This window comes from Ictidomys tridecemlineatus, chromosome 5, assembly GCF_052094955.1.
Source record: "Ictidomys tridecemlineatus isolate mIctTri1 chromosome 5, mIctTri1.hap1, whole genome shotgun sequence".
NCBI lineage: Eukaryota > Metazoa > Chordata > Mammalia > Rodentia > Sciuridae > Ictidomys > Ictidomys tridecemlineatus.
In genome coordinates, this window is record NC_135481.1 from 27479300 (window position 1) to 27500000 (window position 20701).

Here is a 20701-nt window from a genome sequence, read left to right on the forward strand (position 1 = left end):
TCAACGTGCACAAGTTATTCGTCACCCCCCGGTTATTCTGCTGCAGCCGGACTGCGGCATATTAATACAGTCAAAATTCAGCCAATATCAGAAAACATCCCAGGAAATTGAATACAGGAAATTGCTTACACTATGATAAAATAGCTGAGAAGTCAAAGGATAGAATAAAGGACCCCATAAATTTGTGCCAATAAAAAACTGATACCAAGCCTATGTTGGAAGAATGCTGGGAAGAAGTAGGGTTACAAGAGCTAGCATGCAGAGGATGGAAACATGAGGAGGAACTGAAAGATGGGGCTGGCCCCACAGAGGCAGGCCACGTAATGGGAGCTGGAGTCATGGAGGAGAGCCAGACATTGCTGGTGGTGTCCTCCAAGGCAGAATGGGCAGGGAAGAAATGACCTTGGCTTATCTCCTCCTTCCAATTTTAATCTCACTGCAGTTCCTCATGGCTGAACCTAGCAGGCTGGAAGTCTGGAAAAGGTAGGCTGCTGAGATATGGAAAAAATTAAAGGAACTTAAGAGAATAAATAGAAGAGCTAACAGGGAAATGACCAGGACATAGGCCAGAATCATATAGAAATTACCATGGAGAGATAAATAAAGCTATACAATTACATAGAACTTTTCAATATTTATTTGTTCTTCCTGAGAAGGTCTTAGTGTTTGAATATTTTTAAAATATTTTATTAGGGCATTATAATTATACATAATAGTGGGGTTCATTTTGACATATTCATAGATGCACATAACAGTTTGTTCCATTTCAAGCTCCAGAAAGCATTTGCATCTTTCTTTTTTTTTTTAGGTGATAGGGGCGGTACCTGGGGATTGAACTCAGGGATACTCAACCACTGAGCAATATCCCCAGCCCTTTTTTGTATTTTATTTAGAGACAGGGCTTTACTGTGTTGCCTAGTGCCTCACAATTGCTGAGGCTGGCTTTGAGCTCTCAATCCTCCTGCATCAGCCTCCCGACCTGCTGAGATTACAGGTATATGCCAAAGCACCAAGCAGCATTTGCATCTTGATAGATAAAATTCCCATATGCCAAAAGCATTTTTTAAAGAGCCTATGAAACAAATCTCTTATTTTAAGAAAGAACACTGTTAAAGATTTAAAACTCTGTTGTACCAGATAATACATAAAACTGCTTTGGGAAAATAATAGTGATTTATAATCCATTTTATTATTATTATTTTGTACTTATATTGTCATTTTGAATAAGCACATGGATACTTTAAAAACTTTGAAAAATATTGAATGTTTTCCAGAAAAAAGCACACTTTCTCAATTTCTCTTTGTAGTGAGCGCTATTATTGTTATGGTATCTGTGTTCAATAATTACTGAACTCACTGAAAATCACTGTCAATATTTTAGCAGAAGTGTCTGGTGTTATTATTTACGTTTTAGAGGTTGGAACATTGTTTTCAAAATAGTTACACGTATCTGCTTTAAATGAGACAAATATGGAATCATATTTTACATACCATTTGGCACTTTGACTTCTTAAATTTAATACATCGCATACATTCTGAATAATACATTCACAACACTCTGTTTTAATTTATATAATACTTCGATATATGACTGCATCTTAACTTATTTCGTTCATTACATATAGAAAATAATTGGCATTTAGATGGTTTCCAGTTGCTTACTATAGTACTACACAGATTATCTTGTACAGATCATCCTGTATGTGTATATTAATGGATATCTGAAAATATTTTAGACAAATTGATACAAGTGGATTTGCTAGGTTGAATGGTGTTATAGTTATTATGTGTATATGTGCATACAGATACACAATATGCTAATATGCTACTAAATCATAGTCTCTAAGAAAGCATGTGTAGTTTACCCTTGTAACTTATTTTTCTATATTTTCATTAATAATAAGAATTATTGAAATTTAATCTTTTCTAATCAGGCAAAATGAAACACCTACCTTTTCATATTATATTGACTCTTTAAGAAGCATATTATGCATGAATTGATATAAGTGTATGCAGTATTTATGTAATGAGTTGCTCTTTGTAATACCAGAACATTTGAAAAGAAAAGATACTAATAAGAAGGCTCACCCCACATCTAAGAGACTTCCAAAGAGTCTCTGAATATTTCTTGCTACAGAAAAATAGTTACACTAAAATAATAGACAAAATTTATCCTTGGCAAGAAAATAATACCAATCAACATTCATTTCTATATTCACCAACCTGCCTTTCTCTTAGATTTTCCTCCTCATTCTTTGGTAGAAAAGGAAATGTGCATATGTATATATGTGACTACATGACCAATATGATTCTGCAACATGTATACGTAGAAAAATGATGTTATATCTCATATATGTATGATATATCAAAGTACATAAATGAATTCTACTGTTATGTATAACTAATTAAAACAAATTTAAAAACTAAAAAAAGAAAAGGATGTGCCATTTTCCCAAGAAACTGAAGCATTAACAGAAGTGTTAGTGGCCAGATTACAGTTGTATCAACTTTCTGACTAGAATTTATCTGACCCCCAAAATTACATCTAGAGAGATAATGTTAGAGGTAAACACCATTAACAAGCATCCCTCTTGTCCCAAATATCATCAGTAAAGCAACACAGAAAGAAGCTCATAGAAAACTTGAGTACTAATCATCAAGGAATTGCTATTCCAATTAACTTTTTCACTTAAATCTAAACTTTTATCAATTATTGGGAAGAGAGCAACTGTACTTAAGAATTCATAAATAATATTGTTGGTTATACTTTACTCTTTTCTAGAATTCTTGCTGTATATTATATAAAATCCAAACAGATGAAATACAAAATGAAAACAAAAAGCCAAGTCACTGCACAGATATGACAAAATACACGATAAAACCTGTGATATTTTGGTGGTGGTATCTATTTGCTAGAATAGTTATCATTTATCATCAAAATGCAAACTTAAGTGGCATAAGAACAAATTGAATATATATAATTATGAACATCTGGATAAAAAGTTTACTAAACATCTATCTAAATGTATTTAATAATTTCAAATGTTTATATAATGAAAATAACAATTTGATCAAATATAAACAGCTTAACTTTTAAAATGTACAAAATTACTGTGATTTAGATGATAAAAATATAGGATTGATGATTCAGGAATAATTCATTTTAAACAAAGATATTACCTTGGATTGGACTATTTGAAACTGCCATTTTTGTACATCAAAAGAGACAAATATCAGCAATGTCATAGGATCCCTCTTCCATGAATAGAAAGTCTTCTCAGGGGACTTGTTCTTTCTGACTGTTTACTGACAACCACATAGACTTAAAGACCTCACTTTAGTAGTGTTCAATCTCTGAAAACTGCTGGAGAGCCAGTACATAAAGATTATCAGCACCTCAATTTTCTAAAAATATACCATTTACTCCTGTATTACAAGTTGTTTGGGTTCAAATCATTTACTTTCATTACAATCCTGACAACTGAATATACAACTAAAAAATAAAACTAGTTGTTTCAAATCCTCTTTGGAGCAAAAAAAATTATAAATTAGCATTAACTTTAAATTAAGTATTGAATAAAGCATGCTTTACAACTATTTTAAATATTACCTATATGTCTCTTTTATGATGAATTTTACCAACAGATATACTTATCTCTCAATACCAGTGTTTCATAAATTCAACCTATGAAGTCAGTGAGGGCCTTAGAAATAAATCATCCTGAGATGAAAGGACATGCCAGGCGTCTCCCCAGAGGTGGTGGTAGTTTTATACTGTATGTTTTCTAAGTCTTATACTTAGTTCTGAGAGAACAGAGTGGAAAAGAATGATGGATCTAGTCATAGAAAAAGCTCAAAAGGTTACTTCCTACCACTTATTTCAGTGCTTTAACTAACTCAGAATAAGTTTCATCCTTTCTATTGTCCCTCCAAGTCCAATTTTAGTCAAAAACACCATCAAAGTTTACTGGATAGAGACATAACTGAAAGAAATCAACAAACATGTCCTGAAGACTAAAGGCACTGTTAAGATATCAGCAGGCAAGAGAACATTCTAGGACTACTAATTAAAAGTTAATATATCATTTCCCCAAAGTAGTATGCACAGAGAAGAAAGACATGACTTTGGAATTTCTCAGAAGAACATTGTAGAAAAAAAAAGAAAAAATAAGAGTAAAGCAAGTAAATGAAGTAAATGAAGACTTTCATTGGTTAGAAATAATCATGAAGTAGACTATTAGGTTTACTTTGTACCTGACATTATTTCAGGAGGTTGCTATCCCAAAACTTAGGTGAGAAAGTAACACTAACGCATATGAAAACATGAAAATCTATATAAAACTATATAAAAATGCTCAAAATATTGTAAGACTAATAGCAAGAATGGTAGATGCAGGAAGAATGTATGATATATCAAAGTGCATAAATGCATTCTACTGTTACGTATAACTAATTAAAACAAGTTTAAAAATTAAAAAAAGTATGTGCCATTTTACCAAGAAATTGAAGCACTAACATAAGTTAGTGCTTCATACTAAGCACTAGTGCTTATTATGTTAGTGCTGCATACTAAGATGGCACATTCTTTTGGGTAATGTCTTTTTATACAGAAATCAATAAGTAAGATGTGAAAAATTTACCATATTGTTATGTATCAATTAAACCCTTCAGGAGCCTTTAGTGAGAATCAAGTATTTGGAAGAAGTAGGCAAAAGTTGGAGTTTTGGCTTTCCACCTGTATTTTCAGGAAAGTCTGAGACTACTTTTTCACATACATAAATGTGAGGATAGAAATGTCCATAATATTTTGATTCTTCTGAGTGTTAAGTAGTTTTAGATATGTAGAAGAATGTTGGAAATCATAAATTGCCAGAACACAAAGGTTGTTGTTGGTGGGAATCATTGATGCCATTGTTGTGGTGGCTGTTGTCATCATCAATACCATCTTAAATTTATGGAATATGAAAAAGTAATGAAACACTGACTCTGCTAACACTTAATGAAATTAATTATGACTTTTTTTATTTAACAGTTTTTTTTAATTATAACTGACATATGCTTGAGTGTACATGTATAAAATATACAGTTTGTTATGTCTTGGCATATATGTTCACCCATGGAACCATCACCATGATTGATATAATTTACACATTCCATCTATTCCAAAAGTTTCCTTGGATTTCTTTGTAATCATGTCCTCTTATCCATTCTATTCTTTACTTCCCAGATGTCTACTGATCTGATTTCCTATAATATATATGAGTCCACATTTTGTATTTTCTATCATTTTATGAATTCCATTACCATAATTATTTTTATATTTATCTACCTTATTATATAAATCAATAATTCCTTCATTTTAATTATTGAGTAGTAGCATAGTTTATGAATACATCAAAACTTATTTGTCTATTCACCTATTGAACATTTGGGGTTATTTTTAATTTTTAGTTATTACAAAGAAACAGGTTATGGATATTTATGTATGTCTTTCTGTGGACATTTGCTTTCTAAGAAACTAATGAACTATTTCCCAAGTTGTTCTACCTTTTCGTATTCCAGAATACAGTAAGTAATACTCTAAGTAAGTAATACTGTAAATAAGTAATGAGTTAGATAACCAACAATTCAGATCAATAGCATATCTTTGCCAACAATACACATCACTACCACAAAGGTCTAGAGGAGACAATAGGAAGTTGTTTATACCGAGTGATAAGTGGTAAAATATCCCTGTTAGATTAACTGTGATACTTAAAGATACATACTGTAAACCATAAAGTACTCCCTGAATTAACAAAATAATGATATATGTAAGTAATAACTCAACAAAGAGGACCAAATTAAATCATAAAAATGATCAAATGGTCCAAAAGTGACAGAAACAGAATAATAATTATAAGCCCTGACATTTGCGTGACCATTTCCTCAAATCTTCTCACATCTATCAAAATTCACAACAAACTTGTGAAAAATTATGATGCTAATGGGTTTTAGAAATTTCTTCATAGCCAATAATAGTCTTTCAACAAGTTGCTTACAGATCTAGATCTTCTTTTGCCCAGCCTTCAAGAATTACCTTGCTATTAACACTGCTTGTTTAGACTAAATGCCTATTCAATTGATAATTCATCCAAGAGTGCAGCACCAAGCAGAACTGCCTACTTCTCCCCCAACTTCCTGGGATTGGCTCTCTCTAGCTGCTGGTATTATTCTCAGTATCATCTCTACTTCAATTAGAATGAAAGCTTTGAAAGAGAAGGCACTTGTATTTTATATTTATCTGAGTGTCTGTAGCATGTAGGAGAATGCCTCATGTATTTATATGTTCAATAAATTATTTCTCTGAATAATAGGGGAACAATTGCCCAGGAGGCTAGATTTACATTCTGTGCATCTGAGTTGATAGAAACCTTCAGACTTTCAGTTTGTCTAGGAGTAGTGGTAGCATGTTGATCTTATCCTTCTGACAAATGATTGGTCTGCACATGGGGTACATAGAAGTGGTAGAAGAATAAGTCATATAGAGATCAATTGGCAGTGTAGTGTTGGGTCCTGAAAATGCTTACTAGATCAGGTTTGTTGTAGTGATCTGAAAGAACATATTAAACTCAAGGGAAATTATTTTAATCCACAAATGAATGACTAGCATTCCTATTTTTTTCTCCACGCACAAATTTATAATAAAATTAGTCTCCTCTCAATCCCTTTTTCATGATCTAGTTCAAGTATGGCAGATTCTTTTTCTTCTGACCTTGACAGTTCCTTATAAATAATCCCCAGTGCTCCAAGAATTACTATTTGTAATTCAACTGCTCCCTAAATACTTGCAGCTTGCAGGATTTGGGTATCTTTTTTAAAATTCCATTTGGTTTTCAACATAAAATTAAGTTTATGGCACCTTGTAGCTCTGCCTATCAAATATTACAGTGCTATCTTTAGCATTCTGATCTGATATTTTATGGCTTGTTGACTGTGAATTAATTTTCTTTGGTGACCCTAAGTTCATACTTCATGATATTCACTGCAGACATTCTATACACACTTCCTTTCTTTAAAAAGCCCTTAGGTTCTAGTGTGAAGCCATAATAAAGTCAAATCCTATTCTATGGACTCAACCTAATTTAGTAAGTATTGCTTTTATATCTCTTATTGTTAATTATTTTATAATATAGACAACAATTGGAACAATCAAAAAAGATTCTGGGCGCTATGGCTATGACTCAGTGGAAAAGCACTTACCTAGCATGTGTGAGGCACTGAGTTGGATCCTCAGCACCACATAAAAATAAATAAATAAAATAAAGGTATTAAGTCCATCTACAACTAAAAAAATTTAATTAATTCATTTTAAAAAGATTCTAGTCCCATAAAGTGTTTTGTTTGAACATCTCTTTGATTTCAACAATTTTTTGACCATTTTCTATGACAAACAACTTGCTGACACTGATACAATCACTGTAATCCAGCTCAGGCAACTGAGGAAATGCTTTTGTTACAGGCCAGGCTATATGGGCAAGGACCAAACAGACTCCATTTTACCCTGAGAGTCCACATCACGTAAGAAATGCTTCTCCTATGGGAAAGCCCTGCCTCTGTACCCATTAAGAGTTACCTAGCATAACACATTTGGCAACACAAAATAGAAATTCTTATAAGATGTAAAATTGTTCTCTTTGGTTTCCATTTTTCTTGGGCAATATACCCTGTCAGAGATTGGTTGTCTAGACATTACTAACCATTCTCTAACTTGTACTGAACTAGGGTCATTTTGACCCACTTCCCTTCTGCTTGCTTGCTGCTATCCAACCTGGAAAGTCCCATGGAAAATACCAATGTACCTATTGCATTGTCTCGCTAACTGCTCATTTCGGCTTCTGTGCCTGCTTGCTTGCAGCTATGTCAACCCAGATTTGCCTTTAAATGTCCTGAAATGTGGAAAGGGTAAAGATTTGTTTCCAAGATGTAGGCTCCCTATTCACCTCACAGATTGTTTCTTTTGCTGAGAAGAAACTATTTTAGTTTGAGTCCATCCCATTTATTGATTCTTGATTTTAATTCTTGTGCCATAGGAGTCTTATTAAGGAAGTTGGGGCCTAATCCCACATGAGGGAGATTAGGGCCTACTTTTTCTTCTATTAGACACAGGGTCTCTGGTTGTATTCCTAAAAACTTGATCCCTTTTGAATTGAGTTTTGTGCCTGGTGAGAGATAGGTGCTTACTCTCATTTTTTTGCATATGGATTTCCTGTTTTCCTGGCACCATTTGTTGAAGAGGCTATCTTTTCTCCAATTCATGTTCTTGGCAACTTTGTCTAATATAAGATAATTGTAGTTTTGTGGGTTAGTCTCTGTGTCCTGTATTCGGCACCATTGGTCTACCATTGGTCTGTTTTTGTGCCAATACTATGCTGTTTTTGTTACTATTGCTCTGTAGTATAGTATAAGTTCTGGTATAATGATGCCACCTGATTCATTCTTCCTGGGATAGAGCACTAATCACTAGGGTATATAAACTAGACACCAAAAACAAACAAACAAACAAATAACCCAATCAATAAATGGGCCAAGGAACTGAAAAGACACTTCTCAGAAGATAATGTACAATCAATCAACAAACACATGAAAAAATGTTCATCATCACTAGAAATTATAGAAATGCAAATCAAAACCACTCTTAAGATTTCATCTCACTCCAGTCAGAATGGCAGCTATTATGCATACAAACAACAATAAGTGTTGGTGAGGATGTGGGGAAAAATGTACACTCATACACTGCTGGTGGGACTGCAAATTGGTGCAGTCAATATGTAAAGCAGTATGGAGATTTCTTGGAAAATTGGGAATGCAAACACCATTTGACCCAGCTATTCCTCTCCTCGGTCTATACTCAATGGACTTAAAAACAGAATACTACAGGAACATAGCCACATCAATGTTTATAGCTGCACAATTAACAATAGCTAAATTGTGGAACCAACCTAGATGCCCTTCAATAGATAAACTGATAAAAAATGTGGCATATATACACAATGGAATATTACTCAGCAATAAAAGAGAATAAAATCATGGCATTTGCAGGTAAATGGATGGAGTTAGAGAAGATAATGCTAAGTGAAGTTAGCCAATCTCCCCAAAATAAATGCCAAATGTTTTCTTTGATATAAGGAGGCTGATTCGTAGTGGGATAGGGAGAGTAAGTATGGGAGGAATAGATTAACTCTAGATAGGGCAGAGGGGTTGAAGGAGGCAGGAGAGGGCTTGGGGTAATTAATGAAGGTTGAATGTTATGATCATTATTATCCAAAATACAGGTATGAAGACACTAATTGGTGTGAATACACTATGTATACAACCAGAGATATGAAAAATTGTGCTCTATATATGTAATAAGAATTGTAATGCATTCCACTGTTATATATAAATAAAAATAAATATCCTAAAATATTCAGGCTCCAGGCTGTTTCTTGCAGAGACAGTTATGGGTTTTGCAGAGAGTGGGGGGCCATCACCTGACACCTGGCTAAATAAAGACTCTTCAATTTGGACAAAATTGGGACTTGCTGTGTTTTCTGAGCGGCCTACTCCACAACTTCCTTCCCATGTATCCCAGGAAGTAACTATGCCAGTGAGCTAGCAATAAATCAAATCCTTGATTATGTTCAGGCTGATATTTTTAAATATTAGCCTGCTGTGCTATGCAGATTTTTATTTAATTGTAGTGTTAAGTAAACTATCTCCTATAGTGCTTAGTTTATGTTTAATTCATGCTCATCCTTGACTCATCCCAAGCACATGGCAGAGTGGAAAGTCATGGCCTAAGGTACTTTCTGCCACCACAGTTGGGCACCAAGGATCTAATATAGAGTCCTCAGGAAACACAGCTGACAGACTCCTCAAAGGGGCCAAGGCAATTGTATCTCCAAAGAGCATTAGGAGTTTATGGTACCTTTGTTTTGCGCTGCGTTTTACAATAACTTTATCTAAGTAAGATAGGAAATAATTTTTTTTGTACAGTCCCATTACGAAACTGAGATTTAAAGAGCCTAAAGGATTTCCTAGAAGTAAAGAAGCATGTTTGATCCAGAACAGTTCTGGAATTTATATTTATAAATTTGTAGGTCAGACAGCTTTCAGGTATAACATTTTGTGGTCAGTTATTTCACTTACACCAAGTAGAGTGTTTTGCATACAATGGTCACTTGGGCAAAGCAGTTGGAGTCTAACCAATACTCCATGGAGAAAGTGGAACTGTCTAGTCATTTACACAAACAATGTTTAAACACTGGTGCCTTGCTTATTCAATACAATAAGTGAGGGCATGTTTGTACTCCTACCACAGGTATTGACTAGATTTCTGTTAATACAGTTCTCTATTTCAATGATTAATACCAATGGGAAACATATTAATTAACACACCCCTACTATCACCTTCATGACATCTAGGAGAGAGTCAGCACAGAATTTTGATTTTATTTCAGAAACTGGGAAAAAATTAGGCACCTAGGATCTAATATAGAGTCCTCAGGAAACACAGCATCAACATATACATAAAATGTAGGTTTCTCAACTTTCAAATTTTCTTTATATAACCCACTGTGAGAAACTCACTCCTTTTTCTCCTGAGGGAATGGTTTATAATAAGCATAAAACATTTCATTAGTGATAACATAGGAAATCGAAATAAAACGTCATAATTAATCATGAAATGATCATCCATACAGTGTATTAGGATCAAAAAACAAAGATAATGAGCACTTTAGATTTATATAATGCTTTATCATCTTCAAAGCTCTTTAACAGACATTATCTGAACTAATCTCCATGTGGTGTTTTAGAAATTAGAGGTGTGTTTATATTCTTCCCATCCCCAACTCCTGCAAGGGCTGAGTGGGTCATGCCTCTGTTCTCTGCGGATGCTCTCTAGAGTGCCCTGTTCTGGAGTCACACAACATCCACAGTCTTTTGAGGATTAAAATTTCAGAATTCTTGTTTTGACCTATGGTAAGAGAAATCTAAAATTGAAATTACTTATTATTAAATCTCTGAAGGGCATCAAAGTGCCTTTAGTAAAGGGACAATCACATTTTTAAACTAATTTCAAAACTTGAAAAAATTTTAAATTGCGTTTTCATTTTACCATCTTTATGTCTGCTTGTCTTATTCAGGTTAAGAGCACTTTTTCAAGTGAAGAATTTGGATATAGGAAAAAGCACATTTCCTAGTTGCTTTTTGTCTTATGTGTGGGGGCTGCTTTGTGGAGTTGATGCTACTGTAACTCCTCCAGCTTCAGGTCTCTCCTCAGACAAATGAGAGAGCAGCAGAGCAATCTTTCAGATCCTTTGCCCAATCTCAGTTCACTAATTCTATTTTCACCACTACTTTCTTTTTCTTTGTACAGCACCCTGATTGATCGTTGATTCTCTCTTGGCCTCATTAAATCAGATTAGAATTCTTCTGACATTAGAATATCACTGTCATGTTTACTGTAAAGTCCTGAAGCTCAAAAAAAGGATGTGGTCTAATAGCTAAATTATGGCATCAACCCAGATTCCTATCAATAGCTGAATGAATTAATAAATTATATATTCTACTCAACCATAAAAAAAGAAAGAAATTATGGCATTTGCTGGTAAATGGATGGAAGTGGGAAAAAAATATCATGCTTAAGGAAATAAGCCAAACTCAAAAACTCTAAGATTGAATATCTTCTCTCATATGTGAAAGCTAGAGTAAGGTAAAGGAAAAGGGGGAGGGAAGGACAAGATAATATAAAGAACCAATCAAATATAAATTAATATACAAGTGAAAGAAGGTCCAGTAGAGGAAGGAGAATGGGAGAGGGGAGGGAAGACTGGGCAGAAAATGTAGAGGGAAAAGGAGGGAGATCAGGAATTGAAATGGATTTCCACGCATATATAAATTTGTTGGGATAAACCTAAATATTATACATAACTATAAAGCTTTAATAAAAATAAACAAATAAATAAGAATGTGATTACTTTATTATATTAATAATATAAATTACACAAGTGTTAGGAAATTTATGTATATTATTAAAACAAATATTACAATTCTGTGATATGTGAATTATTATCCTAATTTTTCATATTAGAAAAAAATGTAAATAAATTGTCCCAAAGGAAACAAAAGCCATATTATTATTAAGACTTTCTAGTTTTAGAATGGTAGGACACATTTTTTACACCACAGTTCTTAGGGCAGAACTGTTAGGGAAGGGATAGATATGGGTGAATTAACCTATGATATGTATGCACATAAATTTATAATGAACTGATTTCCTCTGACAAAAGAGAATAATTTATAAAAGAAAGATAATTTTTCTATTATCCTATAATTTTCAAGGCCAAATGAAAACATGAACCTTTAGCTTCAACATGATAGTTCTGAACCAGTGATTCCACACCTCTAAAATAAGAATGGAATTTCAGAGTTCAAGATACTGATGACTAAAAGAATTACTATCAAAGAAAATCTTGGGATTCATTTTTGATGTTATAGAAAGAAGAAAAATGAAAGTATTTGTGAGTATAGCCTCACTTAAAGGTCATAAGTATTCTGCCAATAAAGTGAAAAATATTGTGAAAAAATTGTGAGCTATATATATTTCATGCATGGCGGGGTACAATGGATTTATATTTGAATTTACTTTTCATTGAAAAAATGTTATTTTAAAAATGTATGTGCTGTTATTGCCAGTACAGATGGTACCTCCTATCAAATGAAAAACAAAGGCATATGGCATAAAAATATTTTTAAAAGCTGCCAATTAGCACATAGATAATTCATATTTCAGTGGTCCACTCCAAGGCACTCTGGGTACTTGTCCTGTGAACTGTGATGCTCTCTAGCTTGTCTAACTCAGACAAACACTGATCACTGTCACATTTAGGCCTTTTGATAGGCCTTTCATTAGTTTGGGGTAGCTTCCTCAGATACTGCATTTATTACTCTGTGATTCCCCAAAGATTAAAATACTCAGCAACTATTTTCACTATTGTGTTTCTCTGGATGGATGTTTTAGTTCATAGTTTGACACAGAAGTGTTCTGGGTTAGCATTCATACTATTTTGTTTTATTTTGGCTTATCAATTAAATTCAGATTGCCAGAATTTCTATTCCATGTAAGGGTAAGTAACAGGGGCAACAGTATCCTCACATGTGAAAAATAAAAAAAATAACAGTATATGAAATATTTGTTTTAAATATAATGGAGATCTGTTGGTGAAGAACAGAGATTCTTGAGAGACAGAAAACCATGTGAAATCTATAATACCTTCACAATGATCAGTAAAAGCATGTGGTGAAACTACCCAAGGCTAGCTGGAGAGCATCTAATTCTTTTTTGTGTGTCTGTGTGTGTGTGTGTGGTGCTAGGGATTGAGCCCAGGGCTTTGTGCATGCAAGGCAAATACTCTACCAACTGAGCTATATCCCCAGCCTGCATCTAAAATGTTTGATGTAATAGTGTCCAGCATTCATACAAGACCAGAAATACTAAGTACATTAGAAAGCTTAATAATTCAAGAGTCAGTAGGCAGAGTATATTGAATCTCACCTTAATAGTGAGGCATAATTAGCTGAGATTGAGCACAATCTTTCTTATTCATATTTAACAGATTTTAAAAGCAAGATCCGAGGAACCATTGTTTACCTGTAACATTCTATCCAGAAAGATTAAAAATATTTATAGAACACCAAATTACCCAGTGATCAGCACAGTACTATTTGCAATCTCTGACACCCAAATAAAAGTTACCAGGCATGGGCTAGGGTTGTGCTTAGTGGTAGCATGCTTGCCTTGCACGTGTGGAACACTAGGTTTGATCCTCAGCACCAGGTAAAATAAAATAAAATAAAATAAAATAAAGATATTGCATCCAAGTAAAAAAGTAAAAAAAAAATTACCAGGATATGAAGTAGCATAAAAATATATTGTACAATGAGGAGAAAATTTACCTGTCAAAGCTGACCAAGGATAGGCACAGATGTTCAAATTGGTAGTCAAGAGCACCAAAACATTTACTATTAAGAATTGTATGGGTTTAAAAAGTTAACTTGAGATATAAAGTTAAAAGATTCAGTTTGAGTTTCCAGAGATGGAAAAGTCTAATATAAAAAATAAAATGGCTTAGATTTATAGATATTAGACATTACAAAAGAAAAGTGAATTTTAAGCTCATATGAATAGAAATAATCCAAAGTAAAAGAGAAAGAGAATAAAAGAACAAGAACAACAAAGAAACCCAGAACATTAGTGAGCTGTGGAGCCTAATGTACATGTTAAGTAGAGTTTCCAAAGGGGTTGGAGGGAGCAGAAAGGCTAATTTAAGAAATAATGACTGAAATTTTTCCAAATTTGAAAATAAAAGCCTATGGTCTCAAGTAGCTCAACAAACCCTTAAAATCAGAAACACAAAAGAAAATTATAACATGTCATATCCTAATAAGTTTGTGTAAATAAAGAGAGAAAATAAAAATCTTAAAAGCAGCTGTGAGGAGAAAGACATGTCGTGTGCATGGGAACAAAGATAAGAAAAACAGCAGACTTCTCTTAGAAAACAAAAAAGCAAAGACAATGGAGCAAGATCTTTAACATTTTTAAAAAATAACAATCAAAATCATATGATCATCTCAGTAGATGCAGAAAAAAAGTGACTAAATCCAATATCCATTCCTCTTCAAAACTCTATTCACTGGGAATAGAAGATGGCTTTCTACTTTAATAAAGGGCACCTTAAGTAATGCTACAGATTATACCATTGTCAATCAAGAAATGAATGTTTTACATTTAAGGCTGGAGACAATACTAAGATGTTTGATCTGATCAATCCTATTTGATTTTATACTGGAAATCTTAGCCAGTACTAGAGGGCAGTCAAAATTCTATTAGGTATTTTTTCTTTATTTTTGTTTTGTAAAAAATGACAAGTCACTCATATATTGCTGGTGGGACTGCAAAATGGTGTAAGCATTATGGAAAGCAGTATGGAGATTCCTCAGAAAAGTTAGAATGGAACCACCATTTGAACCAGCTATCCTATTCCCTGGTTTATACCCAAAGGACTTAGAACAGTGATACAGCCACATCGATGTTTATAGCAGGTCAACTCATAATAGCTAAACTTTGGAACCAATCTAGGTGCCCTTCAGCAGATGAATGGTAAAGAAAATGTGTTATCTATACACAGTAGAGTATTACTCAGCCTTAAAGAAGAATGAAATTATGGCATTTGTAGTTAAATGGAACAAGCTGGAGAATATCTTGCTAAGTGAAATAATCTACTCCCCCCAAAACCAATGACCAAATGTTTTCTCTGATATGTGGATGCTAATTCACAATAGGAGCCGGGGGTGAGAGAAAAATCAAGGTACTTTGGATTAGGCAGAGAGCAGTGAAGGGAAGGCAGGGGTTATGGGAATAATAGAATGGAATCAGACATTATTACCCTATGGACATGAATTATTCCACAACCAGTATGGCTCTAAAACATGTACAACCAGAAGAATAAGAAGTTATACACCATTTATAAATGATGTGTCAAAATGCATTCTACTGTCATGTATAACTAATTAGAACAAATAAAAAAATTTTTAAAATGCAAGCTAATTTTAATTTAGTGTGGAAATAATTGGAAAATACTAAAATAGTGAAAATAATTTTGATAAAAAAGAAGGAAGTTGGAAGATGAATACTACCTTATTTTAAGACTCATAAGAATATGATAATAAATACTATGAGGTATTAGAATACAGATAAATAGATTGATAGAATAAAATAAAGAACCCAGAAATATAGCCATACATATACAGAGAAATAAATTTTATCAAGGATACAAAAGCAATTTATCAAAGAAAGGAATTTAGTTTTTAAAACAATGACACAGAAATAATTGTATGCTCATATGCATAAAATGAGCTTATAACTTATACTACATTTTAAATTATTTCAAAATGTTTTATAGGCCTAATGTAAAACTTACAACTCATGCAAATATAAAATAAAAATATTTTAAAATAGTCAAAATGCTAGAACAGACACTTATTCAAAGAATATACATAGCACATTGAAAAAAAGATGCTTAAAATTATTAGGGAAATGCAAATTAAAACCTTACATGTAGTGCACACCAAATAGAAAGGCTAATATGAAAAAGACTAGCCTTAGAGCTGGGGATATAGCTCAGTTGGTAGAGTGCTTGCTTTGCATGCGCAAGGCCCTGGGTTCAATCCCCAGCACCACACACACACACACACAAAAGACTAGCCTTATCAAGTATTAGAAGGTTGTGTTAGATCTGTAACTTGCACACATTTGTGGTATAACTATATACACTTGGGATGCTACACAGTATGAAAAGGAGTGAACTACTGATATACCCTACAACTTGAACTGATCTCCAAGAAATTACACTGAGGGAATGAAAGCACACAAAAGAGCACATATGTCATGATTGCATTTATAAAAATGTTAGAAAATGCAAAAGGAAAAGTATTCAGCATCAGAAAGCATAGCAATGACTGCCTTGGCACAAGGGAAGTCAGAAGGGGAGACTTCCAGTGCTCATTAATCTTATCTGTGGTGAAGATATGATCATGAGTTATACATACATCAAAACTTAACAAATTGTATATTCATGTGTAGAATTTACATTATGTCAATTATACCTCAATAAACTATTTCTAAATTATTGAATTTCCATCTTCTCCTAAGAATCTGAGACTTTTCACTGCATGGTGTCTGCATCATCACATGGCAACACAAGCCCTGTCTTTTCTCAGAGTTGTGTTCCCTGTTTTGCCATGGTTTCCATCCCTCCGCCTTTCTGCCCTTACCCTGCTTTACTCATTTATTAGACTTCTATAGGAATCTTAATTTACAAGTACCAATTGATTTCCTGTCTTGTATTTAAAAACAAAGGAATATTAAAGTAGTCTCTTCCATCACTCTAAAGGGAGAAACTATCCAAATTCCTTAACTCATTCTATTGTTATGTGGTCCCAACTAATTTTCCCGACCTATTTCTTAACACTTTCATTCATCAGTCCATATACACAAGAGACTCCACTTCTTACCCACTTTGCTCACATTCCCAAATAAACCTGTGTTTTGGGTTTGTTTACTTAGCATGTTAATGAGATTCCTGTTTAAACCATTTGTAAAGAGAGGACAAAATGAAAAGAACTACCTTTAAATCCACTTTGAGCTTCCTATTTCTACTAAATGGTAATTAGGAGATTTTTTTTTTTTAGCTCCCAAAAGTATAGTGATAGAAAGAAAGAAACCCTTGAGAGAAAAATTTATATCTTGTTTTTTAGATGCAAGACATAAGAGGTTTAAAAATAAATGTGGTTATAGAAAACAAGAGGTCATAAAAGTTCTCATCAGCCATTTCATCAGTACAGGTTACTGTAGGTATGGTTCTGTCCCAACTGACAAGCCAGGTGATGTCCAGAGCATTTTTACTGTCACTGGTCATAAACCTTCACTGTTAAAATACTGCTAAAAGAAGCCTATAAATTTCTAGCTAAGCTGGGTCATTCCCAGGTTATAGCTCATGTTGTGAATCTTGTGCTTTCCCTCTACAAAGTCATCCTAACTGTGTTTCTTCTTTTTGCCTGAAGTATTCCTTTTATTCTTGTTTTTCTAAAAATAAAGAATAAATAGTAAGGGTTTTGAGAATATTAGGTAGGTTTATAACATCAGTTTTACTTTTTGTAATTTCCTCATATTATTAAAATATAATTATTTACATTCTTTTATAGCTTGTCTTAAATTTTTCTCAGAGTTTAATATGTGTATAAGCTTTACATTTATATACTCACAAATAAAACTTCTCATCCCATACAGGATTCAAGTTTCCAAAAATGGTTTTAGTCCTTCTTTTGTTTTTTCCAACTTGAACTGTAACGTATGGGTCACTGGACCCTGTTTTGTCTTTTGCCTGCAAGCCTTGTGCAGAAACCACTGAAATAAACCAAAATAAACATTTTAATATAATGATGATTTTCAAAACAAAGTTAAGGAAATTATTTTCTATCATTTTGTTCCTTGGGTTTGCAGATACATCCCATTGCTTTCATTCTCACAACCAACAGGATTAATAAAGAATAAGTATATTAAACATTAAAATCTTTCCTGTGACATTTGCTATGACTGAATACTGTTCTGACATGTATATGATCACATTTTCTTTATTCATTGGTCTGTTGATGGCCACTTGGGTTGATTCCACATCTCAGCTATTGTGACTAGTACCACAATACACATGGGGATGTAGGTGGCTCTTTGACATATGAACTTAATTCCCTTTCGATATGTACCCAGTAGTGGGACTGTTGGATAATTTGTACCTCTATTTCATTTCTTCTCTTTGGAATTTCCATATGGTTTTTCATTGTGGCTATGTTAATTTATATTCCACGGACAGTGTACAGATATACCCTTTTCTACATATTATTGTCAACACTTATCTTTCTCTTTTTGGCAAATAGCCATTCTAATATCTATGAGGTTATAACACATTGTGATTTCAAATTGCATTTTCCTGATAATTAGTAATACTGAGCATTTTTTAATATACTTGTTGGTCAGTGTAATTTTTCTTTTGAGAAATGTTAATTTAGGTCTTTTGCTCAGTTTAAATAGAAATTTGAAAAGATCAAACTCAGCCATTTGTGACAATATTGATAAATTTGGAGGACATTTGTTAGGTGAAAATAATCCAGACACCAAAAGATAAATATCACATGAAGTCATGTATATATAAAATCTAAAACAGTTGGTCTCACAGAAGAAAATAAGTGTAGTGGTTGCTAGAACCTGGGTGGCTTGGGGAAGATGAGATGGGAAATTTGTCAGGATACATACTTATAGTGAGATAGGAGGAAGGCATTTCAAGAGGTATACTGAAATATATCAAAAAGGTGACTCTACACACAGTAATATGACTCTAGTTAATGACAATACACTATATTCTTAAAACATGTAAAGACAATATATATGCTCTCACCACAGCAGTGATAACAATGTGACATAATTCATTTAACTAACTAGAGTTAACTAGTGCACAACATATATATATGTACATATATGCGTATATTTATATTTAAAAATATCATGTTGTACATAGTTAAAAACATACATTACCTGTAAATTAAAAAAAATAAAAATCTTCCTTTGACCAATATTTGATTCTGTCTCTAAAGAATAATAGCTACATATAATTAATATAATAATAGCTATTACAAAAATTGCTTGCTGATGCATATGTGTTTTTACTCTATACTCATATGTACATTATTATATAAATATATAAAAAGATGATGAGACATGAATAATATGTGAAAAGTTACATAGTATGACTCAAAGGCCTTTGATTTACAAATTTTTATGAGTTTGCTGTCAGTAATAATCAACTCAATCCAGTAAACGAAGGATTTTTATTTTACCCTATAAATACAAGTAAGTCAAGAAATTTTTTAAATGTTAACATCGTACATAGGCACTTGCTGTCAACATCACAAGCAACTTCAGATGTTCTAATTACTAGATATCACTAAATGCAAATGACCTTTATTCAAGTATCAAATAGATGTGTGAGTAGTAACTAAAATGATTTCTCAATTTAAAAAACTCACTAAAGAGTTTATTACACTTGTAATTTGTTAGTTGCAAGCAGTAACAAAGCTAATTTCTTGCAATTTTCAGGGTATAGATTAATATATTAGAAGAAGACAGACTGAAGTTACTCCAATTATCTAGTATATACTTTAGAAATACAAAGTCACTGCTAGAATTGTCAATATCGACAAGATTGAAAAAAATATACTTACTTTACCTATAATTATTTTTAGTGGTGATTTTTGAGACACAAAGAAATTTCAATATAGAATAAAACTTTTGAGGAAGACATATTTTTACCTGTAATGGTTATTTTTGCTGACCACTTAGATGTTCCATCCAATACACTCTGCTTGGCGGCCTTTGTGTACTGCACAAAATCTTCTTTAGAAATCTGAAACATTTCCTGAATTACTTCAAATACCTCTGGCCTGTTTTTCTCCCTGATCTTCATTCTTTCCTTCATGGCTGTAATAATGGTCTGCGTCTTGTCTTCAGCGCCATGCTTAGAACTCTTTTCTGCTGCTCCTATAGTGGAGATATCAAGGGTGGTGTGAATGCTCAGGAGTTACTTTTTGATGGTTCAAATGAGGGAGAGAATGAAGAAGAAATATAGGAATGAGTGAATGCTTTCATTCTGAGGACTGGGCGGGGGGGCACTATTTTAAAGAAAATATCAGAAGAATAAATCACTATATTGAGAAACAGAACAATTAAACTTCACTGATAAATGGGCCTCTGTGATTCCTGTTTTTTTTTTCCATAAGTAATATTGGAATAAATTAGGGGATATACAAATATTTGGTCTGAATTTCCCAAAACTAAAATTCAAAAAACAATAGTTCTCACAAACATGTTATGTAACATGTATTTACTTGATGAGTGTTCAAAACAAAATTGAGAAATAGATCAAATATAAATGGTAAATATTGCTCATAAATTGACAGTTTGAAAACTTGCATTCATCCAACTATCTATTTTTTTGATAAGAGTTCCCCCAAATAAACAGCATAAAATTTTAATTTTAAAATTTTCTCTTCTGCATGTTATACATTG

The 20701-nt window shown here is 33.0% G+C and overlaps 1 protein-coding gene across 1 annotated transcript in view; it reads right to left on the bottom strand.

Moving 5' to 3' along the window:
- The window catches only part of Unc13c (unc-13 homolog C), a 576758-nt gene that overhangs the window by 318912 nt on the left and 237145 nt on the right, over window positions 1-20701 (bottom strand). The window contains exons 8-9 of the mRNA XM_078049590.1: window positions 19946-20173; window positions 17848-17989 (exon numbers count right to left, since the gene is read on the bottom strand). Coding sequence (XP_077905716.1) covers window positions 17848-17989; window positions 19946-20173 — 370 coding nt within the window. The remainder of the gene's footprint in view (window positions 1-17847; window positions 17990-19945; window positions 20174-20701) is intronic.